Source organism: Rhipicephalus microplus, chromosome 7 (genome assembly GCF_043290135.1).
Source record: "Rhipicephalus microplus isolate Deutch F79 chromosome 7, USDA_Rmic, whole genome shotgun sequence".
Classification (NCBI taxonomy): domain Eukaryota; kingdom Metazoa; phylum Arthropoda; class Arachnida; order Ixodida; family Ixodidae; genus Rhipicephalus; species Rhipicephalus microplus.
Genome location: NC_134706.1, coordinates 16852355 through 16875920, shown reverse-complemented (window position 1 = coordinate 16875920; position 23566 = coordinate 16852355). Strand labels below are relative to the sequence as shown.

General features: G+C 47.1%; 2 protein-coding genes across 2 annotated transcripts in view; both read right to left on the bottom strand.

Moving 5' to 3' along the window:
* Positions 1-3713, bottom strand: part of LOC142767312 (uncharacterized) — a 61373-nt gene extending 57660 nt beyond the window's left edge. Inside the window, exon 1 of the mRNA XM_075868775.1 lies at positions 3220-3713. Within this exon, the coding sequence (XP_075724890.1) occupies positions 3220-3307 (88 nt within the window). The 5' untranslated portion in view covers positions 3308-3713. The remainder of the gene's footprint in view (positions 1-3219) is intronic.
* A 9502-nt stretch (positions 3714-13215) lies between these two features.
* LOC142767311 (uncharacterized) lies at positions 13216-23260 on the bottom strand. Its single transcript, XM_075868774.1, has 7 exons — positions 23068-23260; positions 22685-22752; positions 20545-20622; positions 18377-18496; positions 16347-16461; positions 16020-16153; positions 13216-14516 (listed from the first exon to the last, which is right to left on the bottom strand). The coding sequence occupies exons 1-7, from the start codon at positions 23231-23233 to the stop codon at positions 14466-14468; spliced, it is 732 nt and encodes a 243-aa protein (XP_075724889.1). The 5' UTR covers positions 23234-23260; the 3' UTR covers positions 13216-14465.
* Between the last annotated feature and the right edge of the window lie 306 nt (positions 23261-23566).

Genomic DNA, 23566 nt, shown 5'->3' with positions numbered 1-23566 from the left:
ATTTGGCCTCTTCCTGTTCGACTGCAACGCTAGAAAAGAGAGATTTTACAAGTGATTTCTGGTTTCACATTGGCTTTGAAGCAGTCTTTTTGTTGATCTGCTACATTATTGAGTAGCCAAAGCCATGAAACTACCTCGGTCATTTTCGTCGGCTATGTTCTTGTTGTTTCACACGCCCACAGCTGGCTCCTACATCGTAACGTGGTTATTTCGGAACTGCTCGCGTTGTTGGCAGAGAGTCTGAATAAAGTGCACGGCATCATGCGTTGGACTGTGAGACGAAGAGAGTGCTTCAATTCCACTGTTAATCACCCACCCTTGCCACTGATTCTGGCGCGCTGCGCGCGCAATTACAGCTTCTGTAATGGTATCTGTTGGCATCAAGGAAGTTATAGGAGCATTGCATATTCAACGAATTAAAAAAAAAGGAAGGAAGGAAAATAGGGAGAAAGAAGTGCAGGGAGGATAACCAGTCTATAGGCAGCCGATTTGCTACCCTGTGCATGGGAGGGGATGGGGGAGATGAAAGAAAGCAGAGAGGGAATGGATGACGTATGCGCCTATGAGGCATCGATGTGTCTCACGGATAAAAAGTGCGCCTATCTTCTATTAACTATGAAGCTTTTTCCATTACATTTTAACACTTCCGCGCAATACTGATACGATTTTTTTTTTCGTTTTTTATTGCTTTCACGTTCATGTGTTTCTCAAATAATTTTTTTTTCAGTTGTGAGTCGGCGCTCCCCTGTCTCTCTTCTGCATTTACCATCTTTTTTTAGTCTCGTAACGTACCCTAAAATGCTGCCTTACCAATTAACTAGCCCAACTTTCGATACTATTGCGCTATATCTGCTGTCAGCCTCCTCAAATACGTAAATGTCTCCTATTCCTGGCCATGATCAGAACATGAGGCACACCGCTATTGGGGAACCTCAGAGTAAGTGTGACCTCCTGTTGTTTTGTGGCGGGCCACAAACTCTAACCACGGGGAGGGGTTCAGCCACCGTGCACGCGGGAGAATCTTCGTGTGGACACGTGCGAAAAAAAAAGAACTTGAAGGAAGCTTGAGCTTCGCTTTCAAAAGTACAGCTCAATAACGTAATCGGACCCCGTACGCATCGCTTTACTATATGCCACAAGGAAAGAAAAGTCTGCACGCGCGACACTGCTAATTTCAAGCTATCCTACACTGTAAAAAAAAGGGGGGGGGGGCGAGTAAAAAGGGTGTCTTTTTGTCCCACAACAATAATAGTCATCTATATTGCGTTCCATCCTTGCGCTATCGCCCCGCGCCCGGTACATTCCGGTCACGATCGACATGGCCATTATCAGGGTTACATTGCATTCTCGATAGGAAAGTAGCCAGCGCCGAGTATTCAAAAAAGGAAGCGCACGCAAGCCTGATGGCTATTATTGTTGTGGAACAAAAAGACACCCTTTTTACTCGATATTTTTTCACATTGTAGAATTTCCAGTGGTTGTGCTATTGCCAAGTGCCCATCGTGCCATAATTCTTCCTTTCACTGATTGTCGAACTAACTCATCCGTAAAATGTGACGCGCACTTGGCTGCTGAACGCTTGGTAAGGGGTGGCCAGCTACCACCCAATAATTACGCAACTCCTATGTTGAGACGCCTTGTACAAAGCTAGAATTGCGCCATGCAATATTACATGCTTTCAGGAGAATCCATCCGCCACATGGGACTCGCATAGTGTGTTTTTTTTTTTTCTAAAGCAGTTTCAAGCAATTACTTGGCTCTTCGATAGAGCACATGCATGCCACGCGGACGGCCTTAGTTTGATTCTCACTTCTAATAAAATGAAAAAACTTAATATCTCTTTCATTTGCATTATTCTAAATTTTACACTCACGGACAAGACGATAATTTTTCGCTCGCAACCAACGATGACTATGCCGAGACCGGAATTTCTCGCAAAAGAGCGCTTCGGCGCTATTATGTTATAATTAACCAGGTTCGAGACTATGTAGACCCCGAACACTCCCTCTCGCTTTCCAGGCTACGCCAATGCTCGCCGATGCCGGCTTTTGCGCGGACGAGGACGCCATAGTGCCGATTCGCTTATATGCTAGCACGATGCTGTGCCCGGCAACAATGAAGCAATTCAATCCTACGATCAGTGGCAGCTGCCAACACCGTAGGGAGGGGGCTGACACATCCTACGTAGTATGGGCCTGTAAGAAAAATTCAGCTCTCATCCCCCATCGAACCCTGCCAGAGAGGACTAGAAGGTGGCCCCGCTGGTTGCTCAGACATTCAGGCCCAAAGGGCCTTTGTTAAGAGAGCCAGAATTGCGGCTTTGACCAATGGTGTCCCGGACTGTGGACTCCAATCGGTATTTAACGCTCCGCCGTGAGTCCACCTCCACCTTTTATAAACGTTTGATAAATGTTCTCACCAAACCAATAGTGAACTGGGTATACCCCTATTTACAGCACCACACGGATCAAGAGATCTCGCAAGACACTTTACAATCACGACTCAAGAGCCGAGACTGCTTCCAACAACTCCAGGCAGTCCAGAAGGCCCATGACGTGGCGGAGAGGCTTGGCCTTCCCGTCCCGACGTGGGAGTGGCTCGCGGTCCACCCTCAATGAAAAATGGAGGATAACTTCTTCGATACCTCAGTATTGTTTAGTGCCTACCTAACTATGCTAAGGCACGTTGCCGGGCTAGTTGGTTGAGATTCAGCATTTTCATTTGGCCCTTCACTGTCAGAGATGCGGTTGCGTCCCTATGTTCCAAAACACCCGTATACTCTTTAAGGCCCGTGACAGAACCACACGTGAAATTACTGAAGCTTTTGAAATAGACACAATGAAAGAAAAATGCGTGAGTGTGGCTTCCATAGCATTATCATCTAAAGAAAAGAAGTATCTGGAATCTTCACTTTGACGGGCTAGTGTAGATTGTCGCTATCGGTGATGACACGTGCATGGGCTGTGCTGTATTCTTGACGTGACATTATCCAGGTTTTATCGGTCTACTGTTGTATAAAACAGCGTGTGTGATCGCAAATAAAACATTAGTTGCAACTTAGCGCTCTGTGTGTGTGCATCTCTTCTATGTGTGTGTCCTTGTCGTGGTGCGCTATACCAGTGAAAATGGTGAATCTACCTAACTAACAACCAGTGAAATCGGTAACACGTAGTAGCAAGCTTGGCTTCTGGAGTGAACGGGTAAAAGAGCATCGCTCACCGTTTTCGCACAGCTCGTGCGCGTCTTCCTCGCAGCGGTGCTGTCCCACCTTGTGCTTCCTCCTCCAGAAGATCCAGAAGGAGCGCATTCGCTCGGCGAACGCGAGAAGCTTCGTGGCGACGCCGGATCCGAGCCGCCGCAGCGCGCCGCGCACGGCGAGCTTCCCCGTGGGCGCCGACCACGCTTTCCTGGACGCCGGACCTCTCCTCGCCCGGCCCTGCACGGCACCGCTCCAGGTGCGTGATTCCGGCACCTCCCGGACCACTTCCTCGTCGCCCGACAGTGTCACTACCTTTCGCGGGCTCGCACCTCGATCAACGTGCGAACGATGTGACGCAACTTGAAAAATCTCTACTAGCTTGGCCAAGCGGTCGCTGACGTTCCGAGGACCACACCACTCTGCTTACCGCAAAAGCTCGAAGAGTGTATCTTCTCCCGTGCGTAGGGCACCTTTTTGTGACCTCTGTGATAGACACCTCTTTGCCCGGCAGGGTCACTCTCTTGCTGGTCACTCTTTGATCAATACGCGAATGTCGATGCTCCCAACATAAGGATACGTGGCTCCTCTGGTTGATGCGTGACGTTTGCCAAGTCGCACACTGCTGCGCTTTAGTAGAAGCTTGAGAAGTGTGAAGCACCGAGTGTTTAAAGCCTCCAATTTCAGGCAATGTAAAACGTTTATTTCGTCGGCGGACAAAGTCAAACACTGTCGTGAATCCCACTTCACCTCAAAGGTCAAGCGTTGCACATCCCATCTTTCAGATCAATCCATTCTGAGGTCTCCGTTGCAGAAACGCGCTCGATCAACTTGTAAACGTTGTGGCTCACAACATACGTAGCTCGGTCGAGTGACCCAAGATGTTTCGAAAGGCACACCACCGTTTAAGTGTATGACACCTTCTGAACGACCTTCGTGTCAAACACCTCCGTACACGGATGTGTCGCACACTTTAGCGAATCACACCCTACTTGAGATTGAAACGCTTAAGCTCCCAACTTTCAAACCACTCGATGCTGATATCCTCTTCGTTTCATACACGAAAGGAGCTGGGAATTCACAGAACCCACGATGAGCTAACTTCAGACATTCACTCGTTAACGAATAACACACTCGCTGTATACAAGATTTTGTAAAGCTTCGCCAGTTTAAAAGGCCACGAACTACTAACCTTTCAAAACCATCCTTGTTTCAAGTTCATATATCTACGCACTTCCCTGATTTCCCGGCCAGGCACACTTTCTTTCTTTAGAAAAATTCGCCACTTGCTTATCGTCCTAAAACTTCAAAGGTTAGCTCAACCTGCGTCAGTTTCTCACAAACTCTTGCTTTCCGGATTCTTCGCGGTCTTCAAACACAAGTTTCTTTTCGCTATGGGCGTTCTCGCCAATGTCTGCCTTCACCTTTCACTTCAATCACTTTGGCAGTCACGCTGACATCTTGTCTTCGCTCCCGTACCACTAGTGATCACAGCTCGCGACACACGACAGGTTGCAATCCGTCTTTTGGCAGCCGCGATGATATCAGCAGCGACTACGTAGAGCAGCGAAGAGAACAAACAAAAAAAAAGGCCGAACTTTAGTGGCAGTGCGACGAAGTGGCTAACATAACCGCCACGGGATCGCCAATGAGGCTACTGACACGTTCCGGCGACGCCGGCTTCTGCCCCGTCGTAATGCAACCGGCGAGGCAACGAGCAGCGTACGACGAAGAAGAGGGTGAAGCTGGGTGCCGACCAGGTTGGCACATCGCCGCGGCAAAAGCGACGGAGCAGCAGCAACAGCAGCGCCCACTCGGATGTCACGTACCGTGCGTGGCCCCTCGTCGCCGCGATTCGTGTTAGCGCCGGCCTCAGCGCGCCGCGCTTCAAACAGCCGGCTCGGAGAGGAAGAGGAAGAAAGTTCTGCGCGCGAATGCCACGCGCGTCCCTGACGAGCCTGCCACGCCTTCAACGCCGCGACTGCCGTCGTCGCGCCAGTTGGCCGCGCCCCCTTTCCCCAATCCCGACCGCACGCTCCCTCGCGGTCTCTGGTTTCCCTTCCGTCCCTTCCCCTCCCCTATAGCCCTCTCTTACACTCTCGCTCTTTACCGCGCTCCTTTCCGACGGTCTCTCCTCTTTTCCGTTCTTCTTTCCCGTACCCTCCCTCAATCCCCTGCAACACTTTCCCTTTCTCCCCATCTTCCCTAACCTCACTCTCGCCAATGTCTCTCGCGGCTAGATTGTTTCACTGTCGCGCCGCTCGAACAGTAGCGACATCTGCCTTACCACAATAGGTTCGTTCCTTCGGAAATAGCGTGGTTTATTGGGGTTAGACTCCCCCAACTCTAACACCAGGAGCCACTGTCATCGCGTCCCATTCGTTCGTTAAGAGTATTTGTAACCATTCGGCGCTGCGTGTGCTGTTTGTGTGTTGTTCTTCGCGCCGGGAAAACACCCGAGTCATGTGCTACGCAACCAAGCCACAATGCTGAACCTCATCGTAACTGTCACTCTGCCTCCGTCTCTCTCTCTTTCCCCGTCCCGTCTCCGCAGAACAGGAGAACGCAATCTCGAATCGCGCTGCCAACCAAACTCAATGTCCTATTAGTGGAGCCAGTGCCGAACTTTTCCCGCCTTGTGCAATTACCGGAGCACGTATACAGCGGGGAACGTGTGTGGCGTGAGCCAATGGAGCCCGGAACTAAGGGCTACACCCATGGAGGACTATCCTTTTCGGCCTGCAACAATATAAGTTTCTCTCTCTCTCTCTTTCACAACTCTTTCGCCTACGTACTACTTTGCCTTTCGTTCCTCGAGCAGAGTACGGTAAAAACCACACAATCTCAATGTCCGCTGTTCTTCCTGATTTTATTTGCTATCGATCTATCTATCTATCTACCTATCTATCTATCTACCTATCTATCTATCTTTCTGTCTGTCTGTCTAGCTATCTATCTATCTCTCTGTCGGCCGCAGAAAAAAATACGTGGCTGTAAAAAAAAAGAAATAACCACAGCTTAAAGGTATCTTGCAAAAGAAAAACATATACTGAAACCACTCGGTCCCCAAGCTTTTACTCATCTCTGTGTGTAAAAAAAGGGGGGGGGGTGTCACTGAATTATCATAAAATATTTCTTACCCTCCCCTTTTTATCTGCTCTCCCAGCCGCTTACATATGTTGTAAGCCTTCTTTCATACATATTTGTTGAAGCTGTCTGCAAGATAAACTACAGCAACACCAGGAGCTGCAGTGGACGCCGAAGTTACTGCTTTTTCATTATCTCCATTCGTATCCTTTTTTTATTCCCCTATCCCTTTTCTACGCGCAGATAGTGATCCAACTACCCCCCGCTTTCCACGCATAGGATGTGTGCTGCCCTCTACGTTGCGCTAGCTGAGTCTCGCTCGCTAGCTTTCTTCTTTAGTTGGGCGTGTGCAAATGACGGAGGCATTGGGTACTTCACACATTTGCTCACAGATGGCACCACATTGCTATTCGACTCGAGCTTGGCTATAGTTTCACAAATTTGAAGAGATACTTTCAGCTGATCAGAGCACAGCACCGCCTGAAACATTACGCGGCCTTTGGTAAGCTCAGTATATTGTCACGTGGTCGACACGTTTACGAAGGCTCTAGTAGGCGCGTTCAACACGAAACTATTCATTCGGGCGCATTTCCACCTGGAAGATCAAAAGAAATACGAAGTACAAGCGGCGCACACTGTACGCTGATAGAGGTGAAGAGAGCGCCAGCCGCCGGAGATAAGATTTCATCGATCATTCGAGCCTTATCACTGGTAGCCGCGTTAGTTTCAGAACAAAGTTAACTGTTCGTGATTGCTTGCTGAACCCTACGGAAGATTATTAAACACTACGCAACGTTCCCTGACATTCGAGTGTAGTTTACACAAGACAGTTGTTACGCATGTAACGGACCAGTTACATAACAACATCAAAAGAAGCGTGGGTGGCGATGCATTATCGTTCGATGTCTGTATTGTTAACACTTAACAGGACAAACGTAAGCGCAAAGCGTTGCGCTGACTACAAGCGTTGCTCTATGCAGCGCCAACAGCTTATTTTAATATCCTCCACGGTGCAGCGTAAACATGCATAAGGTTCACGTGAACTCACAAGGAAACGTCACGTATGACGTCACTCGCAGAGCAGCGCGTCTTCGTCGACTCTGGCTCTGGCAATAACAGTGCTCACTGCCGGCAAAAACAGTGCTCACTGCTGAGTAGCGCGGCATTTGTTTCTGGCCTATCGGGCCCACACAGACTAAGCAATAACACTATAGCCAGATAGCGATGCTTATGCAACGCCAGGCATATCCTGTTCATTTCATTCGAACTTTTAAACGGGGGTATGACGTCACGGGTGACATTCTTCCAGGTCGTGTTTGCATTCTGTTCGATATAGATTTCTTTCGTAACATCACACAGTATATGCAACGTTTGTTGCATGTATTCATAAATTTGCTCATAGATGGGATCTTTATATGTTATATAAATTTACATTAAGTTCGATAAAAGGAAACACCCCTTACAAGAGCATCTGGACGCGATGGATGTATGGTATAGCAGAAATGTTTAGTGTAATATAGTATCTTTAGTAAATTTCAGAGTAGTACAGTGTGGTATAACATGGTTATTACAGTAAAAGGTGGAGAAGTCTAGTATGGCCCTTCGTAGGCATGCCTATATTTTTGACGCAGTGATATCAAAGTTCTTCTTGCCTGTTGATATAAACTATAACGAAAAACTACAAAACAAACTTCACTAAAATTCTTGTCAGTGTTATTTTTTCTGACTTTTCTATACTTTGCTGGCAATTTATAAATACCTCTATGCATCCAATATAGTATGTATTCAATGGCCTAAATAAGTCTGCGTGTATGTATGTACTTCCAAAAAACAATATTCACAATCAGTCGGTGAGCTCCCATTTGCAGAGCACCTACTACCGTCTATCACGTTGCACGGAACTATTTCCAGAAAAAGAGAAGAAAAGCAAGTGCCAGTTGTTCTCACCGACGCAGTCGTAAAAATGCTGGTCGGGCCAACAAGCTTGCTCGTTCACGTCTTCTCTTGCAGTTTTGATGAGTCCATTAATCCACAGGCTGAGTGGCACGCCCCATTCGGTTTTGTTTGCAGTCCTCTTGTCATCGTTCAGTCCGATCGGTCGATCTATACTGCCCCAGATCGATGTTTTCCATCTCGCCAGAAACCGAGGCCGTTTTCTTCTTTCTCGATGCTTGACGCAATGCACGTAACCTCCGTGGTGTGCGGAAAGAAGACTAACCGGCACTTGTTTGTTTCGAGAATGCCCGGAAGGATCCCCACGTACTTAATCTGTCATTATCAGAAAACTTCTCCGTCTTCCTAGTTCGTGATCGCTTAAGCGTTCTTCGGCCTCTCCTGCTTTTAGCTATACCACTTCGTGGCTACACTACATCGGCTACCTTCCTCTTCTGTGCGCGATTCAGCCTGCCGTTCGTGTCGATTCCTGCTCATTATCGGCAGCTTGCTTCTGCTCTGACGGGAGTTTGGCTAGCAGGTATACTTATTCTTCTACTGCCAAGCGTGCACGGTCGCACACGCATCCTTTTCGCCGAAAAAGAAACGAATATATTTCAGTAGGATATCGACCAAAGCTTCGGGGAGAAAGTAGCATTAGCAACGATTTCGGTGTAGTTAAACACGCAGTATATTAGACTAGCATGCTAGTTTAGCATGCTAGACTAAACTTGCATATATATATATATATATATATATTGTTACATCGTGCATAATGAATAGCACAGCATAAACGGAGACATCTTGTTTATTATTTCTTCTTCCTTCTCCCCCCGTGGCGGCCACCGAGCGCGTGCCACCGCACAGCGCTGTAGTCGGTAGCGACGCCTTATACCACATATCCCCTCTTGCAAAAAAAAAAAAATAAAATAAAATAAAATAAAAATAAATGGTAGAAACACACAAAACTGTTTTTGTCTACTTCCTAACGAAGTCCTTCAATTTCTTTGGGGTCTTCTTTTTACGCTTGCTTTTCCTTGCAGGCGCATTAAATCCTGGACTGGTCAAAGCTTGCGTGCCGTCTGGTGGAGATGATACGGGGTCTGCCCTTTCATGACCATCCGCTCTTGATGTGTCCCATTGGGGCGCACTAGATGACCGATCAGATGCAGGGGACCAGTTCATAAGGGCAGCGGTTTCAGGCTGTAATGCATGAGAAGACCGATTAAATGCAGGTGTCCAGTTCATAACAGCAGGGGTGCCCGATTTCATTTTGTTGACCGCTCCGGAGTGAACTGCGATTAACTTAGATGCGTTCCACACACGCCCATCGTCCAAAAGGTACGAGGCCGGTCCCCGTTTTCCAATGATCTTCTTGGGCGCGGAAAATTGTGAAGACAGCTTACCGTGAGCTGCAGTTGTCTTAACGCGCACGTAATCACCAACGACGAAACTGGGTTCCTTGGCTCCACGTTTTTCATCGGTGTAGCTCTTCGAGATCATTTGCTTCTTTTTGACATGCTCTCGTAGCTGTTCAATCGCCCTTGACGGGTCCGTGCTGAAGCATCTGTCGGGCAATCCCAATATGTCAAGTCTGGTGCGAGGTTGGCGTCGATGAAGAAGAACAGCGGGTGTCGCACCAGTAGTCGCGTGAGGCGTACAGCGATATACTTGCAGGTAATCAAGCATGGCTGTTCGTACGTCACGACGTTCAAGCAGGGCTAGTTGAATGTACGACTTCAGCACCCTATTGAATCTCTCCACCAAGCCGTTAGCTTGTGGGTAATACACGGAAGAGTTGTAGTGCGTTATTCCACGCTCCGTGAGAAACTCGTCAAAGCTTGCTGAAGAGAACTGTGGTCCATGATCGGATACAATACTACGTGGGTAGCCTTCTCGCGCAAAAAGTTCAAGTAAAAACTTCTTCACTGTAGACGTGGTCGCATCTCGCACGAACGCCACTTCAGGCCACTTGCTATAATAGTCAATAACAGTAATCGCAAAACGGCAGTCGGCCGAAGCTTGCGTGAAAGGTCCCACAATGTCGATGGCAATTTTTTCCCACGCCGCGTCAGGAAGAGGAACAGGTTGCAGTGGCGCTGGAAAGGTACGTGCGGACTTGTCACAAGACTGGCAAATCACGCATGTGCGCACCAGTTCTTCAATGTGACTATCCATGCATGGCCACCAATAGGACTCTCTCAGGCGAGCTTTGGTACGACTAATGCCTAGATGTGACTCGTGGGCCAGATCCATAAGACGGCGTGTCAACGTTGCAGGCACGACAATCCTGTCACCCCGGCATAGGATATCACTTACAACAGAGAGTTCAGCCTTCACGTAAAAGTAAGGTAGCAATTCTTTTGACAGTGATTTCTTGTCAGGCCAAGAAGTAGTCGTGAAGTGCTTAACTTCACAGATAATCTGATCATTGGCACTTGCTTCTTGAAGTTCTGGCATGGTAACTACGGGAGACAACAAACAGATAAATTCCTCTTCTGGTGCATCGCGGATTAAACTCTGGACGGGTAGCCTGGAGAGAGCGTCAGCCACGACGTTTTCGCTACCTTTCCTGTATTCGACGGTATAGTTGTAGCAGAGCAACCGTGAGGACCAGCGCGCAATCCTTAATGGTCGGTGACCGGTGCCTTTCGTCGAAAGAAGCGTAACCAGCGCTGCGTGATCCGTTCGTAAGATGAAAGGTCGTCCCCATAGATAAACGTGCCAGTGTTCGCAAGCCCAAACACAGGCAAGGGCCTCACGTTCGCCGACTGAGTATTTCCGCTCATGCGGTTGAAGTGTGCGGGAGGCGAATGCGACAGTTTGCAGTGAGGTCCCGTTGTCTTGCTGAAGTACTGCACCTAATCCATATCCTGAAGCATCAGTTGTAACGAACACAGGCAAGTGAGGATCGAAAAGATGAAGCACTTCGCAAGATGTGAGCAGAGATTTCAGGCGCTCCAAACTGCTCTGTGCTGCCGCACTCCAAACGAAAGAGGCTTGTCCTCGTAGCAAGGCGCGCATTGGCTCGACAACATCCGAAAAATGAGGAATGAACTTGGAATAGAAGCCTGCAAGCCCCAGTAGCGAGCGGAGTTCGTTAATATTTGTAGGTGATGGTGCCTTTGTTATCGCCTCAATGGATGACATCAACGGAAATAATCCTTTGGCGCTCACAACGTGACCTAGAAAAGTCAACTCTGCCACGTCAAAGACACACTTGTTGTTGAGCCGGAGGCCAGCATCAGAAAGACGTTGCAATACAGCGCGCAAGTTTCCCAAATGGTCCTCTCGGGATCGCCCATACACGATGATGTCATCAATGTAAAATAGGACACATTTGCACCCTTTCAAGATCATGTGCATCATTTTCTGGAACGCTGATGGCGCCGACGCCAGTCCGAAGCAAACCCTCTTGAAGCGAAATAGTCCATCGTGAGTGATGAACGTGGTAAGGTCACGGCTCTCTAAACTGAGCGGTAACTGGTGATATGCAGAAGCTAAGTCTAGCTTCGAGAAACGCTGTGCCCCAGCCAGGCTGTTCAGGAGCTCCTCAGTTTGTGGCAAAGGAAAACTGTCTACTACCACAGCTTTGTTTGGCTCGACCCGTGCCTCGTGCCTGCGAGCGCTGCGGCAGGTACACTGACGTCCCCTAGTCCTGATGTGTTCGACCGCGCCATCGCGACGCTGGAAGGTCACTTCAAAACCATATCATATAAGGCGTCGCTACCGACTACATATATATATATATATATATATATATATATAATATATGGAAAGAAGTGTATACCTAAGGGCTCGTTTTTCCATGTTTTGACACAATATTAAATGAGATATAACAGACAATAATGCCAAGGAATGTCTAGGGGAAGCTATTAGAACCAATATAATGTAAATAAGAAGAAAGAAAAGTGGGTGACAAAATAACTTGCCGTTAGCAGGAATCGAGCCTACGACCTCCGAATTACGCGTTCGATGCTTCGATGAATTAGCATCGAACGCGTGATTCGGAGGTCGTAGGTTCGATTCCTGCTAACGGCAAGTTATTTTTTCAACCACTTTTCTTTCTTATATATATATATATATATATATATATATATATATATATATATATATATATATATATATATATATATATATATATATACCAGATTTGTTGAACGTCATTCACGCTGGACCCGACGTATTGTATATATGCAAGAAAGAGACGACGAAACTTTCGTGGAAGCGTCTTTACGTAACGTTTTCAGCTGGTCCACCAGCTGAAAACGTTAAGTAAAGACGCTTCCACGAAAGTTTCGTCGTCTCTTTCTTGTATATATATATATATATATATATATATATATATATATATATATATATATATATATATATATATATATATATATATATATATATATATATATATATATATATATATATACCCACCTATGTGTACTTACAGTTTTTGTTATGCCTATCGATACGGCCATCATAGTAATACACATTCAGTCTACTCTCGAATGCCTGCGAAATAGATCCAAGCCGCAAAGCTTATAATATTGTTCCTTACACTGAAGTATGGTTGTGTTAATGTTAGCAACAAAAGGGGAGCACGAACTTATACAAAAGACTTACCTAAGAGAATGTGCAGCTGTTTTATGTGGGATCATCAAAAGGCGAATATTTTCACAGTTAATGGCCTCAACTCTTGATCCAATATACTTAAGCTTGAAAACATAGATAGGAAATTTTGATTAGTGGAATCCCGAGAGCAATCAGCGTTTGACTACCGGTTCGCTGGATTTTGATGGATGATGCCATCGCGCGGCACTTTCGACCAAAACATTCCACACACGATGCGAGGAGCAGTATTGCGCACCATGTGTGCAGCCCTTTCTGCACTTTAACTATCAGAAGAAGATTGCTAATCTTCACAGCCTCACGGAACTCTACGACTCGCCTTGATGATTCGCACAAGCATCACATTAAAGTGAAGTAAATGTTGTTGAGGTAGTCAGTTCATAGCTTGAGTAGAGTTTATTTTTTTTTTCACTGCGCAAATAATGCAGAATGAAGACAACAGCACACTCACGCACACTAAACGCGGGACTTGTAACTAGGTACTTAGGAAAAGCGGGTGGTTCAGGGACTTAAGATAACAATATCACAGCAAGGCACAATCACCAGGAGATAATTTAAACAAACATGAGCGCGTGCGCGTCATCCACGTAGGAGTGGCCTGATGTGCTTATCTAAAAATTCAATATGTCCCCTTAACAGTGATACAGAAGGTGTGGTAACACGGCTGACTCCTCTTTTTGAACTGTGCAATGTCTCGATGATTTCCTCGTCGTTTTTGCACTTTGACTTCGATAAGGAGTCAGTATTCTTCATGTATGGCAAACGGCTTTGTTTCCGCAACTTTTAGAATGACAGGGGAAGTTTCAGCGCGGTTGTGGTATGCAATCTGCGATTTGTGTGTGGTACTGTATATATTTCTGCTTTCGTCCTGTCTCCTTCATACCGGCGGACTTCCGCTGAAATACCGAGTGGTGCAACCCGTCAGTGAAAACACACATCAATTGTGACTCAGTCGAGAAAAGTGATTCGTTTGCATCTTTAAAAGCACGATAAGATAGCATCTTGGAGTTTGTAACTATTTTAATAAAGTTTGATACAAACGTACGCTATGAAACACCGTTACCGATTACCCTAGTACCTTAATGTAGGCATTTGTCAAAAATTATTGTTTACATCTGATTCGCTTACATTTACGTTGAATGGAATCGAGTTACGATATTTGTACTACACTAAATAATGCACGCATTTTGTCCACATTGGCGAGATTCCCAAAGGGGAACGATATGAATTTGCGCATTCATCTTGACGAGCACGTGAAAGTTCTAATGGGATCTACAACGCGAGATGCTCGAAATGAATTAATGTGGCGTATCGCGCGCACTTCCAGCATTAAACGTGGCAAACAAAAATTTTCGGACATAAAAAGGAGATGGCAAACAGCAGAGATGGCAAAACAAGAGAACGTTAAAATCAATTTTTTTTTTAGAATTGAAAATATGTAACGGGAATGCATGCGTGTATGTTGTGTGGTAACAATTTTTGCCTCCGTTTGCCATAGATGGCGCCACTTGCAATGTCTCGAAAGCAGCCGACGCGGCATCGCGTTGCAGCGCGTCGCGTTGCTGCCCGAGGAAGGCGTCCGGTTGCCCTGCGTCGCGTGGAAAGACGAAGAAGGACGGCGAACTCGTCACCGCCTCATGTCGACGCCTCTCATGTCGCTCCCGTTCAGCTTGCAACCCTGCAAGAGTTTATTTTCGTTTATTTCAACTTTTTCGACTCATTTCATCACATGCACGTTCGTGCCTGTTTTCTAGTCAGCCTGAGCACGCTGCCAGAGGTGGCAAAATAACTCTTAAAATGTAATGCGGTTATATTAGTAATTGCTGTTTCAAAAATCGATTAATATTCATTACAAAGTGCAGCTGACCGAAAGTGATGATGCTAAATTGTTACTTGTGAAAGGTAACGAAATAATTTCGGGATTATTCAAATGTAGGCTAAAAAAAAGACAGTAGTGATGAGAAGTTGGAAGATTCCGAAGAAAAATTTGTGAATAGGGGATGTGCTGAAGATGACGTTTTGACTGGAAGACTTGACTGCTGTCTGCAATTGGGTCTTTTTCAATGTTGCAGCCTTGGAGAAGTCAAGTCCGCAGGTTCAAACCCAAAGACGGCGGGCGTGCGCTATCTCGGAGGCAATGCGCCAAGCACGGAGTTTCCTATGTATACACTGGAGGGAATTGTGGCGCTAGAGTCTATGGGAGCTGCAACGCACGGTGGTACAGCCAGCATGGGAATACAGGGATCTGTCTAACATTCGTTCTTTAGGCTCCGTTTCGCTTCGTGTGGTTTGGAGCTGCCTTGTCACGCGACGACAATCGGCAAATTTTCCGCAGGTACGCTTCACCGTGTTAATCATTTAGGCGCAGCAATTCAAATCGGGTCACGAAGTACAAAACAATGTGTTCTTTTATTTTAAAACAAATTTAAAACACTGCAATAAGCAAAGCCACGAGTGTGTTTGAGGCCCGCAAAAGTGAATACTAAGCAAATCCGTGTACTACCCATTATTCCCATGGTTGCTGAACGATCGCAGCACCAGAGTACCCTATATTTAATTTTAGGAAACTCTATGCCCCCTGGAGGCGTTGGCCGAGCCGATAAGAGCCGCATAATGGAGTGCACCGGCGAAATTAACAAGAATACGCGCCTGGAAACGATGAGCTGCCTATAGGATAGTTGTCTTTGCTACGCTGTTCTGGCTGCGCTGCTCGGCAGCTGACCAGAGAGCAGCGGGATCGAGCGTCACTGCGGCGGTCACATTTCGATAGAATCGAAACAGTAGAGCCCGGTCTACTGTGCGATGCCAGTGCCCCTTAAGCAACACCAGAGGGCCAAGATTTCCGGAGCCCTCCCCTACGGCGTCTCTAATAACCATATCGTGCTTTAGGGGTGCTGAAGCCCAACAATTGAAGATAATTAAAACTACGTTAGGTGCACGACACTTTCGTACGGGGTCGGGGCAGTATAGACTCTGAAAACTACGAAGATGGCTTTTCCGTTCGGTTCGTCTTAGGCGAATCCAAGAGAAACTCCATTAGCTCATTTCACTGCTCTGTCTTGTTGTTCGCAGCGTCCGCTCGTGAAACGAGAGTCGCGTTGCGAAATAGCGGCGTTAATTTGTGACACTCGTAGAAACAAGTCACGCCAGGAACTTCGGAAGTGGCTTCGAACACACGCACCTGAACGTCTGCGTTGCTCAGAACGGCGTGCCGGAGGTCGCAGTTCTGCAGGCTGGCCCTGGTCAGCGTGGCGTGACAAAAGTTGACGCCGTACATCACGCTGTCGTCCATGATGGCGTCCTTCAGGTTGGCCCCTGCATTCCCCATCAGTGTGTGTAATCCTGACAGAACAGTCTGAAACAACAGCGAAGTTTCTGAGCACTACGGTGCGTGTTCGACAAGTGGTAGTTCAATTTTTTTTTTTATGCGTAAACCCTGGTCCCGTCAGATGTGAAGCAGCAAGGATGCGTGAAAATGTTTTCTTAACCTTTTCCTGACGAAACTCACCGCTCAGGTTGGCGTTCCATTCCCACGGCCCGTCTGGGTCCCCCATCTTGCAGGACCGGAAGTCGGCGCCTTCGAGGTTCGCGTACATCATTTTCGCTCCGTAGAGCTGCGCCCCCTGGAGGGTTTGAACGATACTAGTGAGAACATGGTTTGTCAGTTTCGTCCCATGTTTTGTGAAGTTGGGCAAGTAGGTACGTGTTGATTGTCACGTAAACAGGAACAAGAAGCGGGCGGTAGTTAAAACAGCCGGACGTAGCATGCACTAGCGGCGCAAGGTTAAATTAATAGCCGAGCATATCGTTCTATCGGATCTTTGCCATACGAAGTGATACTAACTTGTAGGAAGTGGTACCATGTGATGCTAATGGCGAATTACATTGAGAGAGCAGGCAGCATTCAAAAGCACGCTGAAAAGGCTCTCTTCGGAGCCGGCGTGTTTCAGTAGTCGAACAGGTGCAGGAAGCCCTGTCATCCATTGGTAGAGCGAGAGTGCTTTTGCTGCGCCTGAAGCAGCCAGTAGCAGTTTGCAGTGCTCTCGCCTGAAAACGGGAGCAGGCGCAGTACGACGAGTCACGTGCTCCTTGAACGTCACAGCCTCCAAATTTTCTTTTCTTCAGCTGGCGAGCGTGGCAGAAATGGTAGCAACTATGTGTAGTTTGGCACCGCTGTACGCATGGCTACGATGAGAGCTGGACGTTTGCCGAATGAGTCATTGCACAAGCATACTAGGTATTAGGATGATGAAGAATATGTGGCTGACTGATTTCGCACGCATTTTGCTGCTGCCCCACAAAGAATATGCCGGGGCTTGGACTGTTTCAGTCACATGGTCTTCCTACTCATTACCTTCTCACCTGCCCTCCGAGAGCGCAGCGCCTTCAAGTGGCAGGTTGAATGGCCCTGCTCTCTGTGCTCTGCCCCCCACTCCTCAGTGCCCTGCCCCTCAACTCCTGTTCTCTCAGTAAAACTCGCCATAAGGTATACGAGATAATTAAAAGTGATAGCAAGTTCCAGGTTAGTCTAGCACAGCGCTAAAATCAAATTAGGTCATATCAATCTTCATTTTCAAAGAGGTGTGTGTTTTTTTTAACAATTTAAGGGTTCCTCAGACGAAAAGTGGTTCTAAAAACCACTTGAGGATGTCGGAGGGCAACAGTTGCAGAGTTTACCAAACATAGTACATTTAGAGCAGGAGAAAGGAACAAGATACATTAGAAAAATATTGTAGAAATATAACAGTAGAACGAACTGACACAGAAAAATACTAAATAACTGTATCTGTACTTATGAAAAATAACCGTGACAATGACAAAGAACATGATACGAAGTGTAATGATTTTATTCTGGTGACGTATAATACATAATAAACACACTACAAAGAACACTTTTCTGTCTGTTTATGTACAGAGTCACTCCTTCCTGTTCGTTTTTTAGGCGCGAATTTAGGCGGATGAACATCACAAAAACGACGCCTTAGAAAGATTGTCTACCATAACTTATTTTATACGCGGAACAACAACGAAAACCGCACAAGCCACATCACAGATACGCAAACAGCACTGCCTCGTCCATTCGCAAAACGCAAGGCCGTGTTGTCAGCGCATGTTCACGTAGCCGACGCGTTATCTGCCATTTTATTGCGAATAAAATGAATTGCGGGTTACACTTTTCCTGCGCTTCGTTTGTCTTTGCTTGATGAATAGGCATCTAGATGTTTTTTTCAAGATTATGCACCGACTAGTCCAGCAAGAAGATTTTCTTAGTGTTTTTTTTTCTTTCGTCCTTGTGTACATGGCAGGGATGAAAGCGAAGGGAAATACGCTGCTAAGGAAAGTTGTTGTTACGCTGACAAAGACAAGTACTCCGGTAGAACAGTTGGCTCCTGGGAAGCTCCATGTTCAAGTGATTTTCATGTGTTAGAAGACTCGCTTACTCGAATAATGGAGCCATTAAGGAAGTTCCAAGCTTGATGTGGCATCTATAGTTCAATTCTATCACGACGATTTGACTGGTGAGTACGCGCCACTCACCTCGAAGTCCGAGTGCGACAGATCGGCGTGTTCCAAGTTGCACATGCTTAGGTTGGCACCCCTGAAGTCTAGAAGATGCAGGTCTAGCTGGGACAGGTCGACTGCCGTCAAGTCGCAACCCTGAGCACCACGAAAGTTGATCGATGCACTGCGTTACCGCGCCCTCAAAGGAAGAAAAATGGCACCGAATAGACCCTTTTTAAAACTGTAAGGTTAGCTTTCCTGCTATGCAGTTTGAACAACTAATGGCGGCTAGTTACTTTCTGCAAACAACCTGCTGAAGCATTATTTGCTTACGCAATGACGTGGGAAACGCAAGGTCGACTCCCTTGAAATAAACACTAATAATAGATAAGCCCCAGCATTTTCAAGTAGGACGATGGCCCCACTTGAAACGTGACTGGTGCCGCCATTACATGGGTTTTTATGCAGCGCAGAAAAGCGCACGCATTTGCCAATTACAAAAAGGGTCCATTCCGGGAAAAAAAATGTCGTTGATATACAAAACCCTCCATGCGACGAAGCATATACACAAGATGCCTTCTGAAACGTTATCAAACCCAAGACGCTTTATCAAACGTTAAAATTGATCTACAGTGAAGTCAGCGTGCGACGGGGGTGACATGAACACGAGCGAAGCAAGAATTTGTCATCTTGTGATGACGTCATGATTTGATGTCACAATGGCATCAGAGATCATCGCGAATTTCATTGTAATTGTGACCAAAAAACGCACTAGCAGCAAAACCAGCAAAGATAGAGCAATTGACATGATTGAGTGTAAAGTCAAGATACGTCATCTATTACGACGAAACATCGTCATGGTGAACCATTACCTTGTATTCGATCCAAAACATTTTTTTTCAATTATTCGTACTTTCCTCGCGTTATTTATGAATGATATTGTTTACCTTTCACACAATTGCGTAGCATTACTTTATTTGTTCGCGTACAATGATAATTTTTCACAGTATGTGTCTCAACAAACTTACTCCCACGCTCATCTGCTCTACCTTGGGTGAATCACTCATTACTCGGCACCTTAGCCATACCTGACCATTTGTGCTTATTCTCGCACACTTAAGTCGTTTTCATTGCTTATTCTAGATGCGAAGCAGATTATGGTGGAGTTCAGTCCAGTGTGTGGCGTGACCACCCGTACTGCGCATGTACCTCCTCTCCCTCTCTCTCTCCTCTCCTACCATCTCCCCTCTCTATCCCGAGTCGCCGGCGAAGGCAACGAAACGGTTTGTCAGCAGTATGGCACCAACACCTCCACTGCGCGTGTGCATCCCCCTTCCCCCCTCTCTCTCCTATACTTCCCGTGGAAACGCGTTCCACGTTTCGCCCCACCGCGGTGGCCTAGTGGCTAAGGTACTCGGCTGCTGACCCACAGGTCGCGGGATCGAATCCCGGCTGCCGTGGCTGCATTTCCGATAGAGACGGAAATGTTGTACGCCCGTGTGCTCAGATTTGGGGGCACGTTAAAGAACCGTATGGGGTCTAAATCTCCGGAGCCCTCCACTACGGCGTCTCTCATAATCATATGGTTGTTTTGGGACGTTAAACCCCACATATCAATCAATCATCGTTCCACGTTTCCGTGTGGCGAAGCGCGTCTCCTTTGTTCGTGGCCATTGATAGTGGGCTTTGCGGCGTTCCACGTTTCCGTGAGGTGGAGCCTGTCGGCTTTGGTTAGCACGCGGTCACGTTCTGTGTCTCTGGCGTGTGCGTTGAGGGACTGGCTGTTTCGCAGTGCTATAGTCACGGTCACACGCAACGATGTGGTCACTAGCAGCGTTAGTCAAGTAGAGGTTCTGAATGGTCGCACAACTGCTCAAAGTGACGTAGACGAGTTTTAGTGGGTGTCATTCACCATCTCCCCACTGCTTCGCACCCACACATGGTTCTCTTTAGCCAAAGATGGTGTAATTTTTTTAGTTTGTTCTTCTCACGCGATGACCCCTTCGGGATGGACCCCTCTACGGTCCGCCGTGTTTCTGTTAATAACTAAAATAAATAAATTAGGCATGAGGAAAACACCTTCAACACAAATTTGTGGGTCTCTTCGTAACTTGGCCACGGTCTGCTTGTGATCGAACGGAAAACGCTGTTATTGGTTTACAGTGCCCCAATACATCTGCAGTGTCTACGCAGTTATGACTCACCTTAAAGCTTACGCGTTTTATGCAGGTATGGCAGAGGGCACGGATGACGTCTTGCCGAGTCATGGTATGCGACGGTTCCTGAGGATTTGCACAGGCAAGAAAAGTAAATAAATGAATAAATATATTTATAAAGAGAAAGCAAGGAAGAAAACGAAAGAATAGAGATCGGAAACAGAGAAAGAAAAAAGGAAAGACAGAGAGACAGAAAGAGAAAAGAAAAGAAAGAAAGAAAGAAAGAAAGAAAGAAAGAAAGAAAGAAAGAAAGAAAGAAAGAAAGAAAGAAAGAAAGAAAGAAAGAAAGAAAGAAAGAAAGAAAGAAAGAAAGAAAGAAAGAAAGAAAGAAAGAAAGAAAGAAAGAAAGAAAGAAAGAAAGAAAGAAAGAAAGAAAGAAAGAAAGAAAGAAAGAAAGAAAGAAAGAAAGAAAGAAAGAAAGAAAGATGATCAGGCACCCACACACCAAGCTTCACTTGATCACATTTTCTACATAAAGCAAGGGCCCGAGAATTTCTAAGTGAAACTTAATGGAAAACTCGAATTGTGTAAATATACAAAATAATGGAGATTCCACAATTCAGACGCTATGAAACTGACTGTAGCGAGAGAGGGAGACGAGACGTGAGACGACGTCGTGAAGGCGGCCGACGAGGCCGTGCCAAACGCGCCACTTTATTCGTAGGGCTGAAGCGGACCAGCGGCGGCTGCCAGCGTTCGACACGTCAGGCACGTTAATCCGTTCTGTTACTCGGGCCGCTCGAGCTAGGCATAAGCTGCGCGAGAGGTGCAGCGTGGTGGCTAAAAAATGATGATGATGATGATGATGATGATGATGATGATGATGATGATGATGGTGGTGGTGGTGGTGGTGGTGGTGGTGGTGGTGGTGGTGGTGGTGGTGGTGGTGGTGGTGGTGGTGGTGGTGGTGGTGGTGGTGGTGGTGGTGTGGTGGTGGTGGTTATGATGATGATGGTGGTGGTGGTGGCGATGATGATGATGATGATGATGATGATGATGATGACGACGACGCTACAGATTACTCCCTCCCCTCTTTCACGCTGAAATAAACCTGGAATGAAAGTAGTTGGATGGTATATACAAAAGTCTGCAAGTCGAGAAGCAAAAGGGTTCGTGAGCTTAGAAGTGTGGCAGCTTGGGCTAGTTGGTATGGCATGACGATAGTTATAGCGCGAGAACAAAACGACGACACAGAGACAATCAGTCCAGGTCGTCAACATGAAGGGCACAAGGTCGTAGTCACTGTTACGGTGGTCGACCATGGGAGAAAGGCCACGGACGAAGATGAAGCTGCCGGGTCGCTGTGGTCGTTGACGAGCGGGTCCCACAATGGCTTGGCGGGAACATTCCAGAGCACACCCAGCCTCTCAAGCAGACGCGGCTGACAAAGGTGCCCATAGATGTGTAGGCTGGGCCGCTAGCGTTGGCAGTGGGTCAGTGGTGCTCGTGTGGGCGTCACCGTCGATAGAACACCAACCTCAGCGGTTCGTTGCAACGAGCTGACGGACGCGGAAATACCATGCTCGGAAAAACGCACGATGATCGCGGCGGGTATGTTGGGCGCACAGCGAATGGTTGGTTAGTGCACCGCACAGAGGTAGTAGACCCCTGCGCCTTGGTGTGGAGAAAGCCTGAAGCTAAGGTGCATTTCTGCTTGGTCGTGTCGCCCGTCAAGAACTTCGCAGGATCATTATGAAACCCAGAAGACGTGGACTTTGCTGCAGGCTCGGATGGCGTACCCATGCTCGTCGGGGCAGCGTTGTACGTATCCACCTGCCTGGTTGTTACAGAAGGCGCGGGCAGTTCTGCCACTGACGTAGCTGTCACATGGTCCACCTTTATTCTAGCTGCATCCCGGAAGTCCCACCGAAGCATGTCACAAGCAGGAACTTCAGCTGCGGGATACGTCGAGGTAGATGGTAGTGGCTGCTTACACGACATTGATTGTCAAGACCGCGATGGAAGGTCACGTTTATCAGACATCGCGGACGGTGATGTCTCCACAGTAAGGTGGCTAAGAAATGATTATGAATGACGATGATGATGACGCTACACTGACAAGTGACAATCGTGAGAAATTCTCATAGATCATCGGAGCTAATTAGCTATTCAAACGCTGACGTCTTACCATCATTCGTCGTTGGATATCCGGGATAAGCTCGTCGACACCGAAAAATTTGGCCTCCTCGATTACACCTGTGAATTCAGATATCGCATCGTATTACTGTGTCCTTATATAAACGGCTTCATAGCCTACGGTTTAAAAGTTACTGTACATGATTTTCTTAGTACAGTACTACTTATATGCAGGAAACCGCACCTGTATTTAAAATATTTAAACTCGTGTCTCTCACACTTCGACTTGTTGCGCGTTACAAGAAAGTCTGGTCAGTAATTCCCTAGGTTAACGCTTCCAACGACGTGCGGGTGAGCAGTACAGCTCTATAATCACCAGACCACAACGCCAGGTAACGGTGTACTGCGAAGAGCAGCACAACTGAGAGCACTCACCGAGATAAGACACCTTATCGTTCAGCAGCAGTCTTCCGTTCTGCAGGTATTCAAGTACCGGTTCGACGTACGTCGGGCACCGGTCGAGCAGGTACGCGCCGTGTGCGTCCTTCTCCTTCAGGCAGAGCCCCACGTCCGTGTCGAGGCTGAACAAGCAGCCGAACATTTCATGGGACTCGCCGCGAAACAGCGCGTTCCTGAAATGCGCAGTAGCACCACCGTACTAGCCAGCACTGAAAGCATGCACCACTGCACACGTTTCCCTTTGAAGGAGAAGTTGACCTTGCAGGACATATTGAACAAACCGCGCCAAAGAAAACGTTCTTGGGGGAAAGCTTGCGGGCGTTAAAAAAATACTCAGTTTTTCTCGCAAGTGTGAAGCGATGAATGCGATAGCAACCACTTGGAATGCAACGCTGAGAACGGCAAGCACATCGAAACGTGCATTGCGCTGCTCACGCCCAAACAACGCACGAAAACAACACACACAGTACGAGAG